Source organism: Clupea harengus, chromosome 19 (genome assembly GCF_900700415.2).
Source record: "Clupea harengus chromosome 19, Ch_v2.0.2, whole genome shotgun sequence".
NCBI classification, from domain to species: Eukaryota; Metazoa; Chordata; class Actinopteri; order Clupeiformes; family Clupeidae; genus Clupea; species Clupea harengus.
This window is the reverse complement of record NC_045170.1, coordinates 19435516-19453267: the sequence shown is the minus strand read 5'-3', so window position 1 is coordinate 19453267 and position 17752 is coordinate 19435516. Positions and strand designations below refer to the sequence as shown.

Sequence of the window (17752 nt, the reverse complement as noted above, 5' to 3'; positions counted from 1 at the left end):
GCTGTGAGCAAAATCTTAAAAAATTAATGAACTGGAACTTACAAAGCATGACATATGTAGTCTCTTTATAAAACTGTTGTGGTGCAATTTTGCTAATCTTAAACTAAACAATAACTAAAGAGAAGTCTTACATTCTCACATATAGGCTACAAATGCACATGGGACATACGAGCACGAGGCGGATCCAATCCAAACCTACTCTTTAAGGAACAACAAAAAAGAATCAGCCATATGCGCCAGCTGCTTGCAGGGTATTTGGTGATGTCCATCCTTCCTGCTTGCTTTGGTGTCTCAAGGAGCTAAAAATGTTCATAGCTTTTAAGATGAAGAATGGCTGCACAAGACTTCCGCTATCACATGCTCACTGAAAGTAAGAATAAAAAAACACCAATATTATTTGTGATGTTGCCAGCTTACCAATAAACGTTCCCAAAGTTAATATAATAACTTAAAGTGGGACTATACAATCCCATCAAATAGTGTGTGCCTAAGTAGAATGATATTGTTTGTACGCACAATTTCTCGTCTATTACACAATCTGCACTAGATGTAACCACACTGAGCACATGCAGGCAGTGTCACTGTGAGCGAGAAGCAAGTTACTGACGCCCACACAATGTCATTTTGGTTTCCATTTGTAAAGAACTCCAGGAAAGTGACATAATTTGGGGCATTACGAAGTCTTTTAAGTAACTCCTACATAGAGGTTTTACTGAAGAGCATCCCCTCTGCTTGATATGTCTTTCACACAAAAGGTGCGACAGAAAATTCCAGAAAGAAATTCAGAATTAAACCATGAGCACAAAACATACATAAAACCAGAGGTTGAGTATGAAGATGACATTCTATAGGACTCAGTATGACAATATCCTTGACAACAAAGGACATTTAAAATAGCCAAGAAGGCTATTTAGAGCGTTTCAACGTGGTGCCTTCGTCTTCCAACTTTGGAATACATTAGAATGACAGATGAGTTTGAAACAGGTGAGTCCTTAAACACTTTCTGATACTCTTTAAATGTACCATGGCTGTCACTTGATTGATAGCACTAGGAAGGTCATTCAACCAACAGGGTACCACAAATGAAGAGTGTTGATTGCAATCTCTTGCTGTGGAGAGAAGGCAAAGACCACAGACGTTCTTCAGAGGACCAAAATATCTAAGTCAATCCTAGATCTCAAGAAGGTGCATTGCACAACATGAATGGAGACCATCAACTCATTTTGAACATTGACTGTTTAATATTGTAATAGCAGAGTGTGTGTTGTCGGCCTACGTGTGCCAGAATGTCTGTGGGTCATTGGTGTAAGAGAAGCGCTGCCCTGTGCCTTGTTAGATGATATTCATTGCTAATCCAACTGGTGGTACGGAGTCAAACCTTTCTTTCGAATGACGAAGTTTTAGCATCCATGTAATATCTGCTGCTGTGACGCAATTACATTAGAATTTTCTTGCGGAAATGCATCTCTAGTTCTCTTTCTGCACAATCATGTTAGACAAATAAGATTTCAGAAAACATACACTTTATTTAAAAAACTTCAAGCTTGCGGATAGGAAATAGGACACTGTTAAAGTGCATACCATGTTCCTTATTCCTATACTTACAGTGGTGTATACCCACCACCTCTCCTGCTATTATAAGAAGTGATGCAAAGGAGATCCCATAAACAAGAATGGAACATGCGTTGGTACCGGAGTCTGTGTAAAATAATGCATTGTCACTGTAAACATTTCCATACAGATCATTCCTTGTCTTTTAACAACATGTGAAGGAAATGGCCTATGAAATATTACAATGCAATTGGTCCCGGCAGGCTCTAATATCACCAATTTATGCACGAATACGGCTTTGGTGCAAAGTGGTGCGCAAGTGGACCTCAAGTGACTCTTCAAAGAGGACAGGTAACGCATGAGTGAAATGGATAAATTAATTCACCCGGCATATGATGTTTAATTGTTTTTTATACGTTCTTCCTTCCTGTTTCAACCACGCATGTGCACTGTATCACAGCTTCTAAGTTCCATTCGGAAAGCCAAACCCGACTTTGAGTGAATTCTGTTGCTGAATGACTATCGTTTGGCCAAATAGATTCAGAAACTTTGTTGTATTCACGCCCATCTACAATCCAGAAGATATGGACTTGTGATGGAATAACTCCCTTCGCCCAACAGATGAACGGGAAACTTGAACAAAATCGTTGTTGTCCGATGGCGAAAAAAGTTTTTCAATTTTTTCAGTTTGTCAATATCTTGAGACGTTTCTTTACACATAGATGTGTAAATAACCTATAGAAAATCCATTTAGCCCCATTGTCCAGAAGGGTGTTTTTTGACAATTTCCGCCTAGTTTGCTCTGTTTCATTTAAAACTTGAATATCTATGGTTCTACACATTGCATAATAACCATTCATGGCTTAAATTAAAGAAGACATTTAGGCCATCAACTGAAATTAGTTTTTTCAAGTGTTTTCAGAGCAGCAAAAGTAAGGATTTGTCAGGAAAAAACATAAACGTCTATTGTTTTAGTATAGAACTGGGTTTTGAATGTCAGAGGAAACCAAAACCTATATTACCGGATTCAACAACATCTTGACAGTGTGTGTAAACAATTTGAAGCAGATAGACAAAAGTTTACAAGTGCCACACATCAGTTTCCATATGGTGTCTTTAGACGTCTCCAAGTGTCTCATAACCTCTCCAAAATCACCAAATACAAAAGTCACTGTATATCCAGCATTCTAACTTTATCTTGCCTTCTGTACTACAGCAAACCATTTTGAATTAATTTCAATGTAATAATTTGCATTGTATTGTATTTTCTTGTGAGAATATACATGATGGTCTATAGCCTATCCAAAATATACCCAAAAACCTATCCAAATCCATCTAGAAGTACATTATCACATTATCATGTATGTTTTTGTGGTTTTGTACTTATTTGAAGTGAAGCCTGTCCTGATGTTTGTTCCAGTGGTCTCAGTCTTTCATAAAATAAAATCAAAATGAAAAAAAAAAATGTCCACACCAGAGCCCGGTTAGCCAGAACAACTACAAATGCCTCACATGTAATGTGCTGTTACCACCTCCTACAACGTGGATGAGGGGTTGGATTTTAGGAGGCAAAGGGAAAATTAACTATTTACAAATAAGTACACACAAAAAAGAACTATGTACAAATATGTATACAAAAAAAAAATATATATAACATAAAAAAAAAAATCAGACACACTGTCTGCTTTTGGCCTCATGCCAAAATCTGAAGCAACACCGCCCTGGGATTATGCACAGGGGCACGTCACAAGCCTCACATAGCCATATAGTGGAGGACTTGCAGAGTCGGCACTTCCTCCTCCCCTTGGTGGCTTTTAGGTTGGGATCATTGGAGAGTACACAGGCTTCTAATGGGACACATAGTGGCTGGCTCTCTATTTCCTGGGGGCTGTAAGATTTCTGGGAATCAAGCTGCGGTCCTGGCGTCCTCAGGGCAGAACGGAAACTGTGGGGGGCACACGTCCTCCTCAGCACCATCATGCCATCTATCCACCGGTGGGGCAGGTCTGGTGGAGGCCTTTGAAGGAGGCGGCAGTGGTATGGGTGCTGTTGCTGTCTTGGAGGATGGCCTCACTCTCCTTTTGGTCCTCGTCTGCCTTGCAGGAATCTGTGAGGGGCACACGTTCTCCTCAGAACCACCATCATGCCCTCTATCCACCAGTGGGGCAGGTCTGCTCCTCTTTGAAGGAAGCGGCCATGGTGTGGATGCTGTTGCTGTCTTGGAGGATGGCCTCACTCTCCTTTTGGCCCTCGTCTGCCTTGCAGGAATCTGTGAGGGGCACACGTTCTCCTCAGAACCACCATCATGCCCTCTATCCACCAGTAGGGCAGGTCTTCTCCTCTTTGAAGGAGGCGGCAGTGGTATGGGTGCTGTTGCTGTCTTGGAGGATGGCCGCACTCTCCTTTTGGCCCTCGTCTGCCTTGGAGCTGGAGGAGGGCTTGACGGACCTGGAAGGTCAGAAAAGGTGAGGGGTGTTGGGAGAGGGGCGAGGACAGGTGTGTCTCCTGCAGGGACATCTCTGAAAAATAAATCAATAGGCAAAATCAAACTATAGATTGCTGAGTAAGCATAACTGAACAACTTCAACAGACATCGTAAAATAACAAAACACAATATGCAACTAAAAATAAGATATATGCAACATGGTAACTAGATCTTGATAGAATGGGGTGGGGTTAGGTGCTAATTGCTCAGTTGTCTGTGAGACAAAAGAGAGTATATATCTTGATGTCTGGGTTACAGAGTCCGATAATACATACTAATGAGGATACTCTAAGGTTGATGGGATGAGAAAAGGGGACAAAGGGTGAAGAGGGGGTCGTTGATAGCAGGAATGAGGCTGGTTAATCGAGGTACGAATGGGTCAGGTGCGTGTCCGTAAAACAAAGATTATAGAGTATATTTAATTCCATCAGTCATATGAGCATTTCTTACTATGTAAACAACACTATTAGTACTATTATATTACTACTATTATAACACTATTACAACTCTATTACTATGTAAACAGCAACAAATTAGACCAGGAAAACGTCAATATAAAATAACCAATGCGTGATGAAGGCTGCATCCACCCACATAACGTTAGTAGCTCAGCCAGCTTGCTAGCCTTCGTGCTTTTTAGTCAGATAATACTTAGTAATAATATTGTGGAAACATACCAAAATGCATGCTTATAGTAGTAAATGCAGATATGTACTTACATGTCAAGGACACGGTCAATGCGATCATCCCAATCCAACTCCTCGAGGGAATCTATACTTGCCCCAACCTCGTCTTCTTCGTGTTCCCGGGTATATTTCTTCATTTTTGAATGAAGGAATAGAGAATAATGCAATAGAGGATATAATATAATCTAAACTATAGGACTATAATATAAACTATGATTAAAAACTACTTGTCAGAAACTCGTATTTCGTCGCAATGAAGAACGCAATGAACCGTGCGTCGCTGCGCACGGGCAATACATCTTGGTGACTTGGTTACGCATTATCCAATCAGACCTTTACATTACTCAAAGACAGGCAAAGGATGTACCATTTTAAACATGAGAATAAGTACTATTGGATAAAATAAGTGTCAATCAGTTTCTAGTAACTCGATAGGAGGAACAACCATTTTCGTAAAACCAGCAGTGATACCAAAGTTAGTTATCGGTGTGTAGTACAAATGAAAATTAATGAAGAACAAGGAATCAAATGTACTGTGGCAAATAATAATTAAACAGTTTCTTAGAGTACATATATGGCTTTGATTATTAAGGTATGTTTCAGGAACAAAAATTCATTGTCATGGCCGGGAGCAGTTCGGGGCAATTCGAGAAGATTGAGATTGTATGATATGGTAAATGGAGACTCGTTTTTTGCTGTGATGTGAGTACATAAAATAACCACGATAATATCCTCAGTTACACTATCCAGTGTCATCATTTAGTTGTTGGATAGAGAACGAAGTTTTCATTACAGAAAACAAGACATTTTGGCAAAGCTAGCATGTTTAAATGGACAATTAGTTTGAGGAGGCATCAACACTCTTGCACAGCAGTGGGCATATATAATTCCTAATAAGTCGGTTTTCAAGTGAACTGGTGGACACAGGCATTTGATATTACAGGTACTTGTGGTAGTATTAGTGCTTAATTACTTTTCGAACTGTTTATGGTTAAATGTTTTTTTTTATTTTTGTTGCTACGTTGCTAAAAAAAATGTATCGGCTGAGGGGCGTCGACGACCCGTCTAGCCGCGTTTCTGAACGAACAGGCTTTAGAATACGACGGCCATGTGTTGGCTGTGAATGGATAAGAAAGACGAGAAGCGTTTCTCTAACATTTAACTTTGCTTTGATAACCGAAAAGAGCGTACCTGTGAATAAAACGCTTGATTACCAAATATTGCATAACGTGTCTTACTATAGTACACACCAGAATATTCCTGGCTCTGGCCTATAACTGTTGAATCACATGATTTTGTCGTTTCGTTCTTCTTAAAGTTTTTATCTGACAGATCGACAATATCTAATTCCCCAGTCCTCGGGTGTACTCTCATCCAAATGATGGAAGATAACACGAAGTCTGTGGTGTGGCATTTCAGTGTAATGGGGCAAAGTCAGGCGACTGGGAAACGGCCCAGGATGAGACATAAGATGCTGTAAAGAGGAACAACAGTCATGAGATGTTTACGGTGAATGCTGTGATCGGAAAAAAAAGAATGAACTGTAATTTACAAAGCATGACATATCTAGTCTCTTTACAAAATTCAGTGGTTGTTGTGGTGCAATTTTGCTAATCTTAAACTAAACAATAACAAGTCTTACATTCTCACATATAGGCTACAAATGTACATGGGACATACGAGCATAAGACAGATCCAATCCAAACCTACTCTTTAAGGAGCAACAAATAAGGATCAGCCAAATGCGCCAGCTGCTTGCAGAGTATTTGGTGTTGATCATCCCTCCTGCTCGCTTTGGTGCCTCCAGGAGCTAACACTTTTCATAGCTTTTAATATGAAGAATGGATGGACAGGACTTCCGCTATCACATGCTCACTGAAAGTGAGAACTAAAACAAATCTATATTCATTTATTTATTTGTGATGTTGCCAGCTTACCAATACACGTTCCCAACGTTCATATAATAACTTTAAGTGGGACTATACAACCCATCAAATAGTGTGTGCCTAAGTAGAATGATATTGTTTATACGCACGATTTCTCGTCTATTACACAATCTGTACTAGATGTAACCACAGTGAGCATATGCAGGTAAAGTGTCTCCGTGAGCGAGAAGCAAGTTACTGACGCCCACACAATGTCACTTTGGTTTCCGGTTGTAAAGAACTCCAGAAAAGTGACATCATTTGGGGCATTATGAAGTATTTTAGGTAACTCCGACATAGAGGTTTTACTGAAGAGCACCCCCTCTGCTGATATGTCTTTCACACAAAGGGGTGCAACAGAAAATTCCAGAAAGAAATGAGCACAAAAGACACATAAAACCAGAGTATGAAGATGAAATTATATAGGACTCAGTATGACACTATCATTGACAACAAAGGACATTTGAAATTGCCAAGAAAGCTATTTAGAGCTTTTCATCATGGTGCTCTCGTCTTCCAACTTTGTTTGCACATTGTTTATGGGTTGTTAATACATTAAAAAATCCGTGTTCATGGCCTGTTTGGCCTTCCATAGGCTGGGAATAGATTACATGACAGAGTTTGATGCTAGAGACGTGGCAAATTTAGTCAGGCTCAAAATGTAATGATAGACAGAGAATGTGCATTTATGTGAGAGCCTACCTATTCACCCATCACTGCAGAGGAGATGTAATGATAGAGATGTCTCTCTCCATCAATAAATGTGTGTTCTTGTATAGTTTGTTTAACACAATTGTGTCACTATTTCCTATGTCTATGTCTGGTCCATGAAGTTACCATATAGTGCTCCTCTACTACTGTGGATCAATCACACTTCACATTTTCTTGTGTAGAGATACAATTGTGAACTCCATGAGAGCAAAGGGAGGTGGTTCCGTTTTGATTTAGCAGTGCTGTTCAGTACAGTAATGTTAGCCAGCTTACATGTCAACTCAGTTTCCCTGTAATAATATTGCTGCTATTTTCATTTATCTACAGAATACACACATGTGCATATGTAGTTTGCGTTTAACAACATCCACAAGAATACAGATAGCCCTCAACCCTTCATAAAATGCATGTATTATTTAACAAATATCAGCTGGTATCAAGAACAAAATAGGATGAAAATTGTTATGGTATTTAGTGGATGCTTTTGTCCAAAGTGACCTACAAAATGTAACAAATGTTCTGACTTGTACTTGTCTTATAAATGATCACCCGGTATACACAGATGAGTTCGAAACAGGTGAGTCCTTTAACACTTTCTGATACTCTTTGAATGTACCATGGCTGTCACTTTATTGGGTAGCACTAGGTAGGTCATTCAACCAACAGGGTACCACAAATGAAGAGTGTTGATTGCAATCTCTTGCTGTGGAGAGAAGGCAAAGACCACAGACGTTCTTCAGAGGACCAACATATCTGAGTTCTTCCTCGAGCTCAATAAGATTAATTTCACACAATGAATGGATACCATCAACTCATTTTGAACGTTGACTGTGTGTTGTCGGCCTACGTGTGCCAGAATGTCTGTGGGTCATTGGTGTAAGTGAAGTGCTGCCCTGCGCCTTGTTAGTTGATATTCATTGCTAATCCAACTGGTGGTACGGAGTCAAACCTTTCTTTCGAAGGGCGAAGTTTTAGCATCTATGTAATATCTGCTGCTGTGACGCAATTACATTTGAATTTTCTTGCGGAAATGCATCTCTAGTTCTCTTTCAAGCACCAGTGTAGACTGGGCTGAGCAGAAGGAATCCACTCCTGGGTGACCCGATTGCCTGTGCGAGGGGAAGGAGCAGTTCGATTCCCATCATGTTGTATGATGATGCCCACAGCCCCACGCAACCTAAGCCCTGACGTTACAGGTGGCTCCCCAGTTATTGTCATGAGCCTGCATGAAATGTGTAAATGCGCTGCCGAAAAGCTGGGCATTCCATGGCCCAGCACTCTGTTGGAGAGGAACAGTTCCCTATAGGAAGGCAAGCAGTTACAGAAAAGTACAAAGAGATATCTACTCTCCTTGTTCCCCAAGTGCCTGGAAGAAGCTACCCGCACCTGGCCGAAGCCTTTCTCATCAAAGAACTCGGTCCAGAGGGGAGCTACGCTGGAGTGCACAATCATGGAGGAGAATTGGTTGTCCTGGTTGCCCTCTCACACACTGCAGGCGATTGGTTCACTGCGATTGATGTGAAGGACACTTTCACACTCATTTATAGGTTTTGCAGATTCACCTTTCAGGGGATGATTTATGAGTATTTGGTGCTTCTGTTTGGCCTCTCTCTGAACCCTCGTATTTGTCAAATGCACTGAAGCAGCACAGAAGCAGTAGTCTCTGCCATTGCACATGGGCCTGCACTCTGAGACGCAAGGGGAAATCTTTCACCCCCACCGTACGTGTTTGGCTCTTTGGGCTCCCTGGGCTTGGCCCCTGAAGGATTACATTTAACATCCTGGTCTACTCCAGAATGTTGTGATGACCTTGCAAAGTGTGAGATCGACATCTACGTGTACTTTGTATGATGTAAATTGCTCTGTGTTTGAGGACTGGTGCATTGCCATTGGGGAAGTGCCCTTTCAGTGTTCTGTGGGTATTATGTTGTCATTCCAACAAACCCTCCTTGATAAAGGAAAAGCCTTCTCCATGATCAAAGTTCATTTGGCTGCTATATATCGTGGGATTTAACGGCAAGACAGTGAGACAGCACCCCCCTATCTGCCTTTTCATGAGTGCCAGTGGGTTGGGCCGTGTACTGTAGTTTACAGAGTCCCACTTCCTCCTCCGCGACCGGCTGGCTCCGTATCGGCCCCTGACTCGCCCTAAGAGAGGGGAGGAAATCACTGAGGTTGAGGGCACAGCGCCCACCCTTGTGCCTTCCCTGCAAGTGTCTAAGCTGCCCCTGGGGAGCTCACAGCGACAGTGTCACCCACCTTAGAGACTTTGTGTTGCAGGCATGGGTCGATGGGGACGTGACCTTCCTGGTGGGGGATATGTGGCGATTAGTGGGAGTGATGTGTGTGTGATTGCCTGAATATCTGTGTATGCTTGTCAGATGATGTACTCCCGGTGTTCCGTGCATAGAATCTTATGTCTAATAATTCTTATTTTTAATCTTGTAATAAGGCTATTAAGAGTCAGTATGTTGTATGAATGCCCTACTGTGATTTTCCAAACGTTCTGAGAGCGTAATATAGGGACTAAAAAAGTATTCTTGGTTGATCTACTACACACCAGAGGCAACTTAGTAGCAGTCTATGATTTCTAGCAGGGTTCGTGCTTGACCTGATGACAGGACAGTATGCGGTCAGCAGAAGGCGCTCTTTACCTATAATTATTCAGCGATATTCCTTCACTCAATGCAGCACACACTCACTTTTCATTAAAGTAACATTATGTAACAATTCTACCTTAAAATAACAGTTTGAAAAAAATTGTGCCGCTACAATTACTTTTAATATGGAGAATGGCCTCCGCCATTGCCATCGGGGGTCTGTAGGGAAATGACTGCGCTCTGTAAGATTTCTGGAGCCACCCGGTCCTTTGTGTCTGAGCATGCGTGACTAGGATCGGGTAGTGACAGTCACTATCGGATCAGCTTTTACTCGTTGGCGAGAGCTGAAAGACACATTTGGATACAAGTTCGATTCAGAGCTAGCCATCTTTTCTTGACTGTGTTAGCAAAGTTGTTGACTCGCTAGTTTGTCATAAACGAGGAAAGCAAATTTCAACAGGTTTCGCTAGGTTTAGCCGCTAGGGGGAGCTCCAAGCCAAAAACTCCGTAGTGCTGCTTTAAATTAGTGTTCTGTTATTATGTGTTATTAGTTTACGTTTATCATAAGTCTGGTAGAACCTCGAAGCATAGCCTAAAATTCTGAAAGTAAAAAATAGCACATACTTACATATATTACAGAGCTGAGTGGCAAACAAATTACATTTTGTTAATTTATTTATTCGACTATTCGCTTTGCAACCTGGAAGCCATTTACAAAGGAACATCCACTTAAAGTCCAACTGCAGGAAAACCAGGTACAGCCACCGAACCCCGTACCAAAGCGCACACGCCTCAGGAACATAATTTCCCCATTGTGTGCTGCTTCAGCGTTCAAATAAGCTGTAGGCATCGCTCTGTTGGTGCAACGCGCCGTTCGAGGTCGGTGGTAAGCTGAAAATCTTCTTTTCTGTCATTAGGGATATTACCTGGTCCTCTCCCCACATACAAGGTACAGTAGTGTCCCAACGCAGGAGCGAATAAAGGATCCAGAGCACTTGTGGGTTGCATTTCTGGTCACCAGGGAATTGTATGGAGGCCAGGTGAAAATTGACGATCAAAAGCTTCGGATCACTTTACCCACGAATACATTTGGTCTTAGTCAGCGTGAAGGCAGGGAAGAATGGACATTAGGTTAGGCTAGCCGCAGAATGCAACAAGTGCCCTACGGGTGCGTCACTCCGAGACGTAACAAACAAACTCTTTGTAGCCTTTTTGTAAACTCACAAGCCGTACAAAAAACTTGTTCGATCTGAAGTGTTAAGGCGTGTAGACAAACGATTCCTGCGAGGAACGCCCCTCTGGCTTTGAAAGATAGGCTGTGCCTAGGGCGCAAAGTTTGTCTAAACTTCTGACAGAGATGAAATTCCGAAACCGTTATGACTTTTGGCCAGTAACTTCACTCTGCATTCCTAACTGAAGAAACCCACTCAGACCACATCCCAATACCTATTAACGAATTGGTGGGTGTAAATCCGCATTTTGGCACATGCTGTAGCAGACAGTGGCAGTAGGCTCCACATATCATGATCAAAAGAGGGACAACGATAACTGAGTTTTTTCCCATTCTGGGAACTTAACGGTAACTATTCAATGGATGGCTTGCATAATGTTTAAAGCACCTGTCCACTTTTATCAGCTTAAAACTATAACCAGATGTTTTGTTAGTCTTATAATAATGATACTTTTTCATAACTCATTAATATGAAATTCAATAGCTGTGTAAGCTTCCTATGAGCTGGTGCTACCTCCATGTCTGGCAGGAAATGTTAGATGCTATGACGTTTTTTACTGGTTTAACGAAAATACTAGGCAAGTACTGAGTCTAGGGAAAACACTTGTTTCGTTGACTTGACTAATAATTAAACTTGTCCGGTTTATGGTGGCCTGCAGCAACCATTTATTAACCATTCAGAGCATTACATTTTCACCTGAAATGACGATGGGAATACGGTTAGATTCTAAAGCGGACGCTAGATGGCGACATTCCTACTATATCATTGTGTCCAGCGTGGCTGTGTATTCAAAGCACAAGTCTGCGTGGTTTTAGTCGAAGGATGTGGAGCTAGCGAAGGTTTATCAGTGAAACGAGGGGGCAAATGGAGTAGTATGTGCCCTGGGAAAAGAAGGAGACTTAAGTGCGTCGTTTGTAGAATTAATAGGAAAAGTGGTCTACAGGCACCATATATCGGATTTGATTGAGCAAAGATGGATTCGCTTTTGTTGTAATCGTTTTCTAAATCTCACCAGACGGAGACGAAGCATTACCTGTGGTGAAGACGCGAGAGTGCAGCGGTGTTCGGATGTTTTTGTAAAACACCAAACCTAGGATACTGGAAGTTCCGAGTTTAGGTAAGCCAGCGTTTTTGAAAACATCTTTAGATGCATAAATAGTCACATACACAGAGCAATTCATAATCAGGGTGTGCGAAACTCCAACATTGGGCTAACGAACAAAATGTGACGAATAGACAGATAACACAGTTGTGGGTTGTTGTTCTTGGGGTATTCATGCGTGCGTTAGCATACTCGTACAAAAATGTTTCCATGTAAGTTTGTTCACCAACGCCAAAACATTTGCCTTTGGCGTGGCAGACTATAAAGCAAGAATATATGGGAAGAACTTTGGGAAAACACGTGCCTTGCTCTACAGTTGCCCTGGAATGTTTTGGAAGTGGAATGTGCTCAATGTTTTTCTTTCCGAATTGGCTGGATGGACTTGTACTTTAAATATTATGTAAGTCGGCGATTTAACAATGCTCATGGTAACAGCATGTTGACGTTGGTGCGTTTATATAATTTGTGTTTTCAAGCAAAGACTGAACATGCACGACATTGAACTAGTTAGAACATCTCGCTATATTTAAAACTTAACTGTTATATTTTGATGCAGCTACAAACTAGTTGCAATTCCAAGTAACCAGTTAAACGTGAGCGTTGTCGTGATGGCTATTATGTCACTCACTTCACTTTATCGGGTAGATCTGATAGCATTCGCCTTTTGTGTTGATCTTGGTTTCGTTGCTTTGGTGCTCGCCCAGAATCCTACCTTGACATACACGGACCAAAAGGTGATTACAGGACTGAGTGGCAAACCACAAACCCCAGGAAAAGCTGTGCTGGAACAGCAAAAAAAGAAGGATACTAGATCTCGAAAACTGATCGCTAATGGAGTAGGGACGTATGTATCTAGGCCCACACAAAATATTTTCCTGTTGCCAGCACAATTTGATTGGTACTTTGAACCCTCTTCTCTCATAGATGTTTCTTTGCTGCCATCAGCCACAGATATGTTTGCTATGACCCTTTTCATTTTCTGATTCAATGCTTCACGGCGATTTGTCTATATATCCCTTTTGTTACATTGATCCAGAATCAATGTGGTGGTAGAGGTACGAGTTTGCTTATTTCCTTTGTCACAATTATGAGCATGATGACAAGGCCTCCCTTTCTGTAGACGCACCCAAGTAATTGTTTTCAGCCTGGTGTCACAGGATTCTTGGTGATGGGCTGGTGTGTGGTAATTGGATTGTTCGTGTGAAATGCCCATGAATGTCACCTCCATGGCTCTCTCTCTCTCATGCACATATGCACACAGACACATCACTTCTGAATCTGGTCATGCATGCAGCGTGCTATCTGTGAAACACACACACACACACACACACAAAGCCAGATCTGCTGTAGCTATGGCAACCCTGCAGGGGCCTAGAGAAGGGATCAGGCCTGTTGCCGTTCACCGTAGCCCACCGGTTATCCCCACTGGAACCCCCCCCCCCTCTCCTCACGATGTCACATCAGCTCGCAAGGCAGGAGAAAGACACAAATGAACAGAGCCTCCTGAGGCCTCTCTCTCTCTCCCTCTCTCTTTCTCTCGCTCTCTTGCTCTAGCCTATCTCTTGGTCTCTCTTTCTCTCTCTTTCTCTCTCTCTCTGCTATTGTTCATTCTGGTAAAGGGATGGAGAGGACTGAAATAATAGGCATTGTGATGCTCCGCTGTTAGAGGCTGATTGGGCAGGTCATGTTTGTGTGTATTTTCACACTTCTCAGAGTTCCTTATGTCATAATCTTGAAGGCATCTGGCCCATTGAGTTTTTTTGATTGACTATTTTCTTACGAGTGGGCTCTGACCATCTGACCAGGACTCCCTCTATTCAAAGCCTAGACCCCAAACCGCCATCGAGTGGTGGTGTGACATGAAGAAGTATTTGGCGACTTGGAGGTTATTTTGCCTCCACCCTGTTACCTGAACCCTACGGCCTCGCCCAGCTCTCCTCCCAGTCCCTTTCTCGTCCTTAGTCACTTTGGTCCATCCTCTCACTTTCACTGGAGTTTGTACCCACCATGCCCTTCAGCACGTTTAGGGGGGCGTAGAGGGGGCATTTTGGGTTGTGTTTTTGGCAGCGGATCTGAGGTGGATTACAGAGCTTCATCATTTGCCCCCAGTGCCTCCACTTTTTCCATTTACTTTTAGCCTATAATACTCAAGGCGCTTTTTTGGGGTCTATTTTGAAGCTCATGTGTTTGTCGGTAACGCCGCTTTCTTTTATAGACATGATTTCGACCATGTTTGTCATAGCTTGGTTAGAAGGCCTCAGGTTGCTGAAAGTCTCAAATGACCGTATCATTCTGTGTAATTTGTCAGGACATCAAAGCCAGAATTACAGACCTGTTTGTTTTTTTAGTTTCTACCTATGGATCTTTGTCTTTGTTTAGCTTTAAGTGCTATTTTTGTAGGAGATTCATAGTTGGTATTAGTTGCCGTAGGATTTTTTCAATCAGTTACCTTTTCAGATTCATAAATCAGTTGTCTACCTCAGGCTCTTGCTTGAAGTTTGCTGCAAACCCTCAAATGTCATCTATAATTAGTTTATTTAATTGTTCATAATGATCACTGTCTATCAGTTACAACCCCCGCCCCTCTCATCCACCCTCCGCAGGATAGAGATCTGGCCTGTTCAAAATGAAAAGGTCCAGGATCATAAGTTGAACCTGAAAGAAACCTGTCTTTGTGATGCTAATTTGGCCACTGCAGAAAGGCAGCCTGCACTCCTGCCAGCTAATAATAGCAAGCCCCAAGTCAGTCCTGAGGCTTCTTGTCGAACTCCACTAATAACACAAGCAGCTTGTTTGTCCACGGGGCTGTTTTCGAGTCCAGAGTGTGGAGGTGTGTGTGTGGAGGAGGTTGGTGTTGCGGAGGACTTGCTGTCACTTATACAGATTAGATATCTACCCCAGTGTTGGGGTATGTTGGTGTGGGAGGGCAACTTGAATGGGCTCAGCACACACACACACACACACACACACACACACACACACACACACACACACACACACACACACACAGATTCATCCATCAAGGCTCTTAAGATAAGCACACGTGTCTGCACAAAGAGGCACAACAAGTTGTACACTTGATGATGCATTATGGGTAGTGTGAGGAGAGGGATTTGAAATATTGCATGGCTTTGCCTTGTGGGATGGCCTGCTGCATGCTTGCAAATGTCATGCTATGGTGTTTTGGGAAAACTGGGAAGTGAGCATGTGAGAGGTTGTTTGCCTCAAGGTCCCCGTCTCCCACTGTAATTGAGCTAACTGCAAACAAATTGATCAGTGTTCCATATCTGGGAAAGCTCGAACACAGAGAGCCAATTTGTGTATGTGTTGAGTTGTCGGAAGAAATTTGTAAGTAATTCTCCAACTTCAATAGCCTGTGACCTGATCTGTATCTTGTTACTTGCTATTCGTGTGTTACTCACACTCATACACACACACACACACATTCTGTGATTGTTGCCTGTCACAGCCCTCAACGATTTTTGGACGATTCATAGACTTGTGACTTTTCTATTTCATCCAGCTAGCTGCACAGTGCTTCTTCCCCTACCTGTTTCTCGTGCCCGACTGTTCTTTCCTGTTTTCACCTTTGGGCTTTTCACCTTTAGTTTCTCTTTTCTCTCTTTGTTCTCTTTCTTCTTGTTTTGTTCTCCCTCAGGCTCGCCTTCATGAGACTACTGTTTGTGAGCGCCGCTTAAGAATGTCCCTTGCCACCTTTTTGCCAGAGGCTTGCTTTTCATAAGGGCCTTAAGTTTGAGTGCCTCTGTGCTTTAAGGGAAACATTAGATACTGGACTAGGCTGAAATTCCACCACTGTTAGATATTCTTTACTGTCTTTTCTGCGGGTTAACTAATGGTGTCGGTCTCTGGAGAGCTGGAGTCCCTTTGAAAGTAGAGACGCCATAAATATAGCCAAGGTGTTTCGCTCCCCCAGGGGTATTTTTTCATGGGCAAGGGTGGGGTACACTGGGCAATGCAGGTGTAGTTGCCTCGGCTGTAAAGGTTTAGATATGTGTAATGCTAACCCCTGCAGGCCCTTACGTAACACACTCGCGAGTTTGTGGAGAAACGGGTTGTGTTGCAGACAGACGTCTTGATCTTGTTTGATGATCCCTCTTCACCCCGGGCCGCGCGATAAAAGGTTCTTCGCGCACGCTCTGCTCTCCGTGAGGCGCTCGGACAAAAAGAATGTGGCCTTGCGTGCCCCACGTGCTGGCCTCATCTCAGCTACAACTTCATCATCCGAGTATCTGCAGAATAACACAGACCAGAGAAAGACAGAGAGAGGGTGTGGGTGTACAGAAAAGGCTAGCTGGCGTAGAAGAGTCTAGGGAGACGGAGGGACTAATAGAAGGGTGGAGTGAGAGGGAGAAGCTGATGGAGAGATGGGGTTTTGAGGCAGATAAAAGGAATAAATCTGCGGAAGAGAGCGGGGAGGTTGGGGGAGTAACTGAGGAGAAAGAGAGAGAGAGAGAGAGAGATATGAAAAGAGGAAAGAGGATGAGCAAGGGTGGTTTGTGGTGATTTGACACACTAATGACACATTGAGTTTTTTTGTTTGTGTGTGTGCCTGTTTTTGTGACTGTATGACTGTGTGTGTGTGTGTGTGTGTGTGTGTGTGTGTGTGTGTGTGTGTGCGCGCACGTGGACTGGCACATGGGCGATTCCCATGGCCACTGGATTTGGGTGTGGTTTGCTTTTCTCATACTGACAGAAATCCTGTATGTCAGAAAGAATTCCAAAACCCCATGGGGCGTTGGGTCGTGTGTGTGTGTGTGTGTGTGTGTGTGTGTGGGGGGGGGGGGGGGCTCTGAGAAATTGACTCCATGTAATCACTCCCTACTCCCTCAGCCACAGTATGGCAGTTGCCGGATATATTTACACTGCGCTGGAAAAGGCCGGCCTCCCATGGCTAAACCCATTATGGCGACTGAAGCCCAGTGTAGAGTGCCGAGAAGGGCAGTCAGCCGGTTAGCCTCCCTGATCCTCTCGGCTAGGTGATTTGAACCGGGGCCTCTCCACTGCCGCGCCTGTTAAAATAGACTCTGATATGCCAAGGGCGTCTCAGACTCTCTGAGTGGAAGCTTTGATGGGCTTGTTGTTGCTGCTCAGGATCTCAGTAGGCTCCCAGACCTCCCCTGTTGACTACAGGATCACCACGAGAGGACATTTTGGAAATGGTTTGGTTGATGTTGCAGATATTGATTTGAAAATTGGTGTCGTGACTTGAGTGAATAATAGGTCATGAGTTTTTGGAGTTGGAAACACGTTGTATACGTGGTCAAGCCAGGGTGCAAGTCACAAGACTTGAGTCATTTCTGGTGTGAAACTACCGGTAGTGTACTTGCAAAACCAATTAAAGACGCGGTAGTTCAGATATTTCAACAGCCTGGCTGAGGGAAATTCTGGGAAACCCTGTCAAAGCCGTTGCAAGTAATACGGACCTGTGTCAGTCACAGA

General features: G+C 43.0%; 2 protein-coding genes across 4 annotated transcripts in view; one reads left to right on the top strand and one right to left on the bottom strand.

Moving 5' to 3' along the window:
• Positions 1 to 2641: 2641 nt before the first annotated feature.
• On the bottom strand, positions 2642 to 6084 carry LOC116225045 (wiskott-Aldrich syndrome protein homolog 1-like). The gene is made up of 2 exons (XM_031586560.2): positions 4756 to 6084; positions 2642 to 4070 (listed from the first exon to the last, which is right to left on the bottom strand). The coding sequence occupies exons 1-2, from the start codon at positions 4857 to 4859 to the stop codon at positions 3458 to 3460; spliced, it is 717 nt and encodes a 238-aa protein (XP_031442420.1). The 5' UTR covers positions 4860 to 6084; the 3' UTR covers positions 2642 to 3457.
• Positions 6085 to 11959: 5875 nt separating this feature from the next.
• The window catches only part of sema4ab (sema domain, immunoglobulin domain (Ig), transmembrane domain (TM) and short cytoplasmic domain, (semaphorin) 4Ab), a 32697-nt gene continuing 26904 nt past the window's right edge, over positions 11960 to 17752 (top strand). Inside the window, exons 1-2 of one of the 3 annotated variants that reach the window (XM_031585606.2) lie at positions 11960 to 12093; positions 12206 to 12307. The gene's annotated coding sequence lies outside the window, so the exon portion shown is untranslated. Of the gene's footprint in view, positions 12308 to 17752 lie in introns of all 3 variants that reach the window. The other 2 variants (XM_031585605.2, XM_012828907.3) reach the window with 2 other exon arrangements.

Bases quoted from the DNA above. Each gene is read 5' to 3' on its own strand.
- LOC116225045 (XM_031586560.2), bottom strand. From the start codon at position 4,859: ATGAAGAAATATACCCGGGAACACGAAGAAGACGAGGTTGGGGCAAGT. The intron at 4,071-4,755 runs GTAAGTACATAT...TTTATTTTTCAG, and splicing joins ATTGACCGTGTCCTTGACAT to AGATGTCCCTGCAGGAGACA.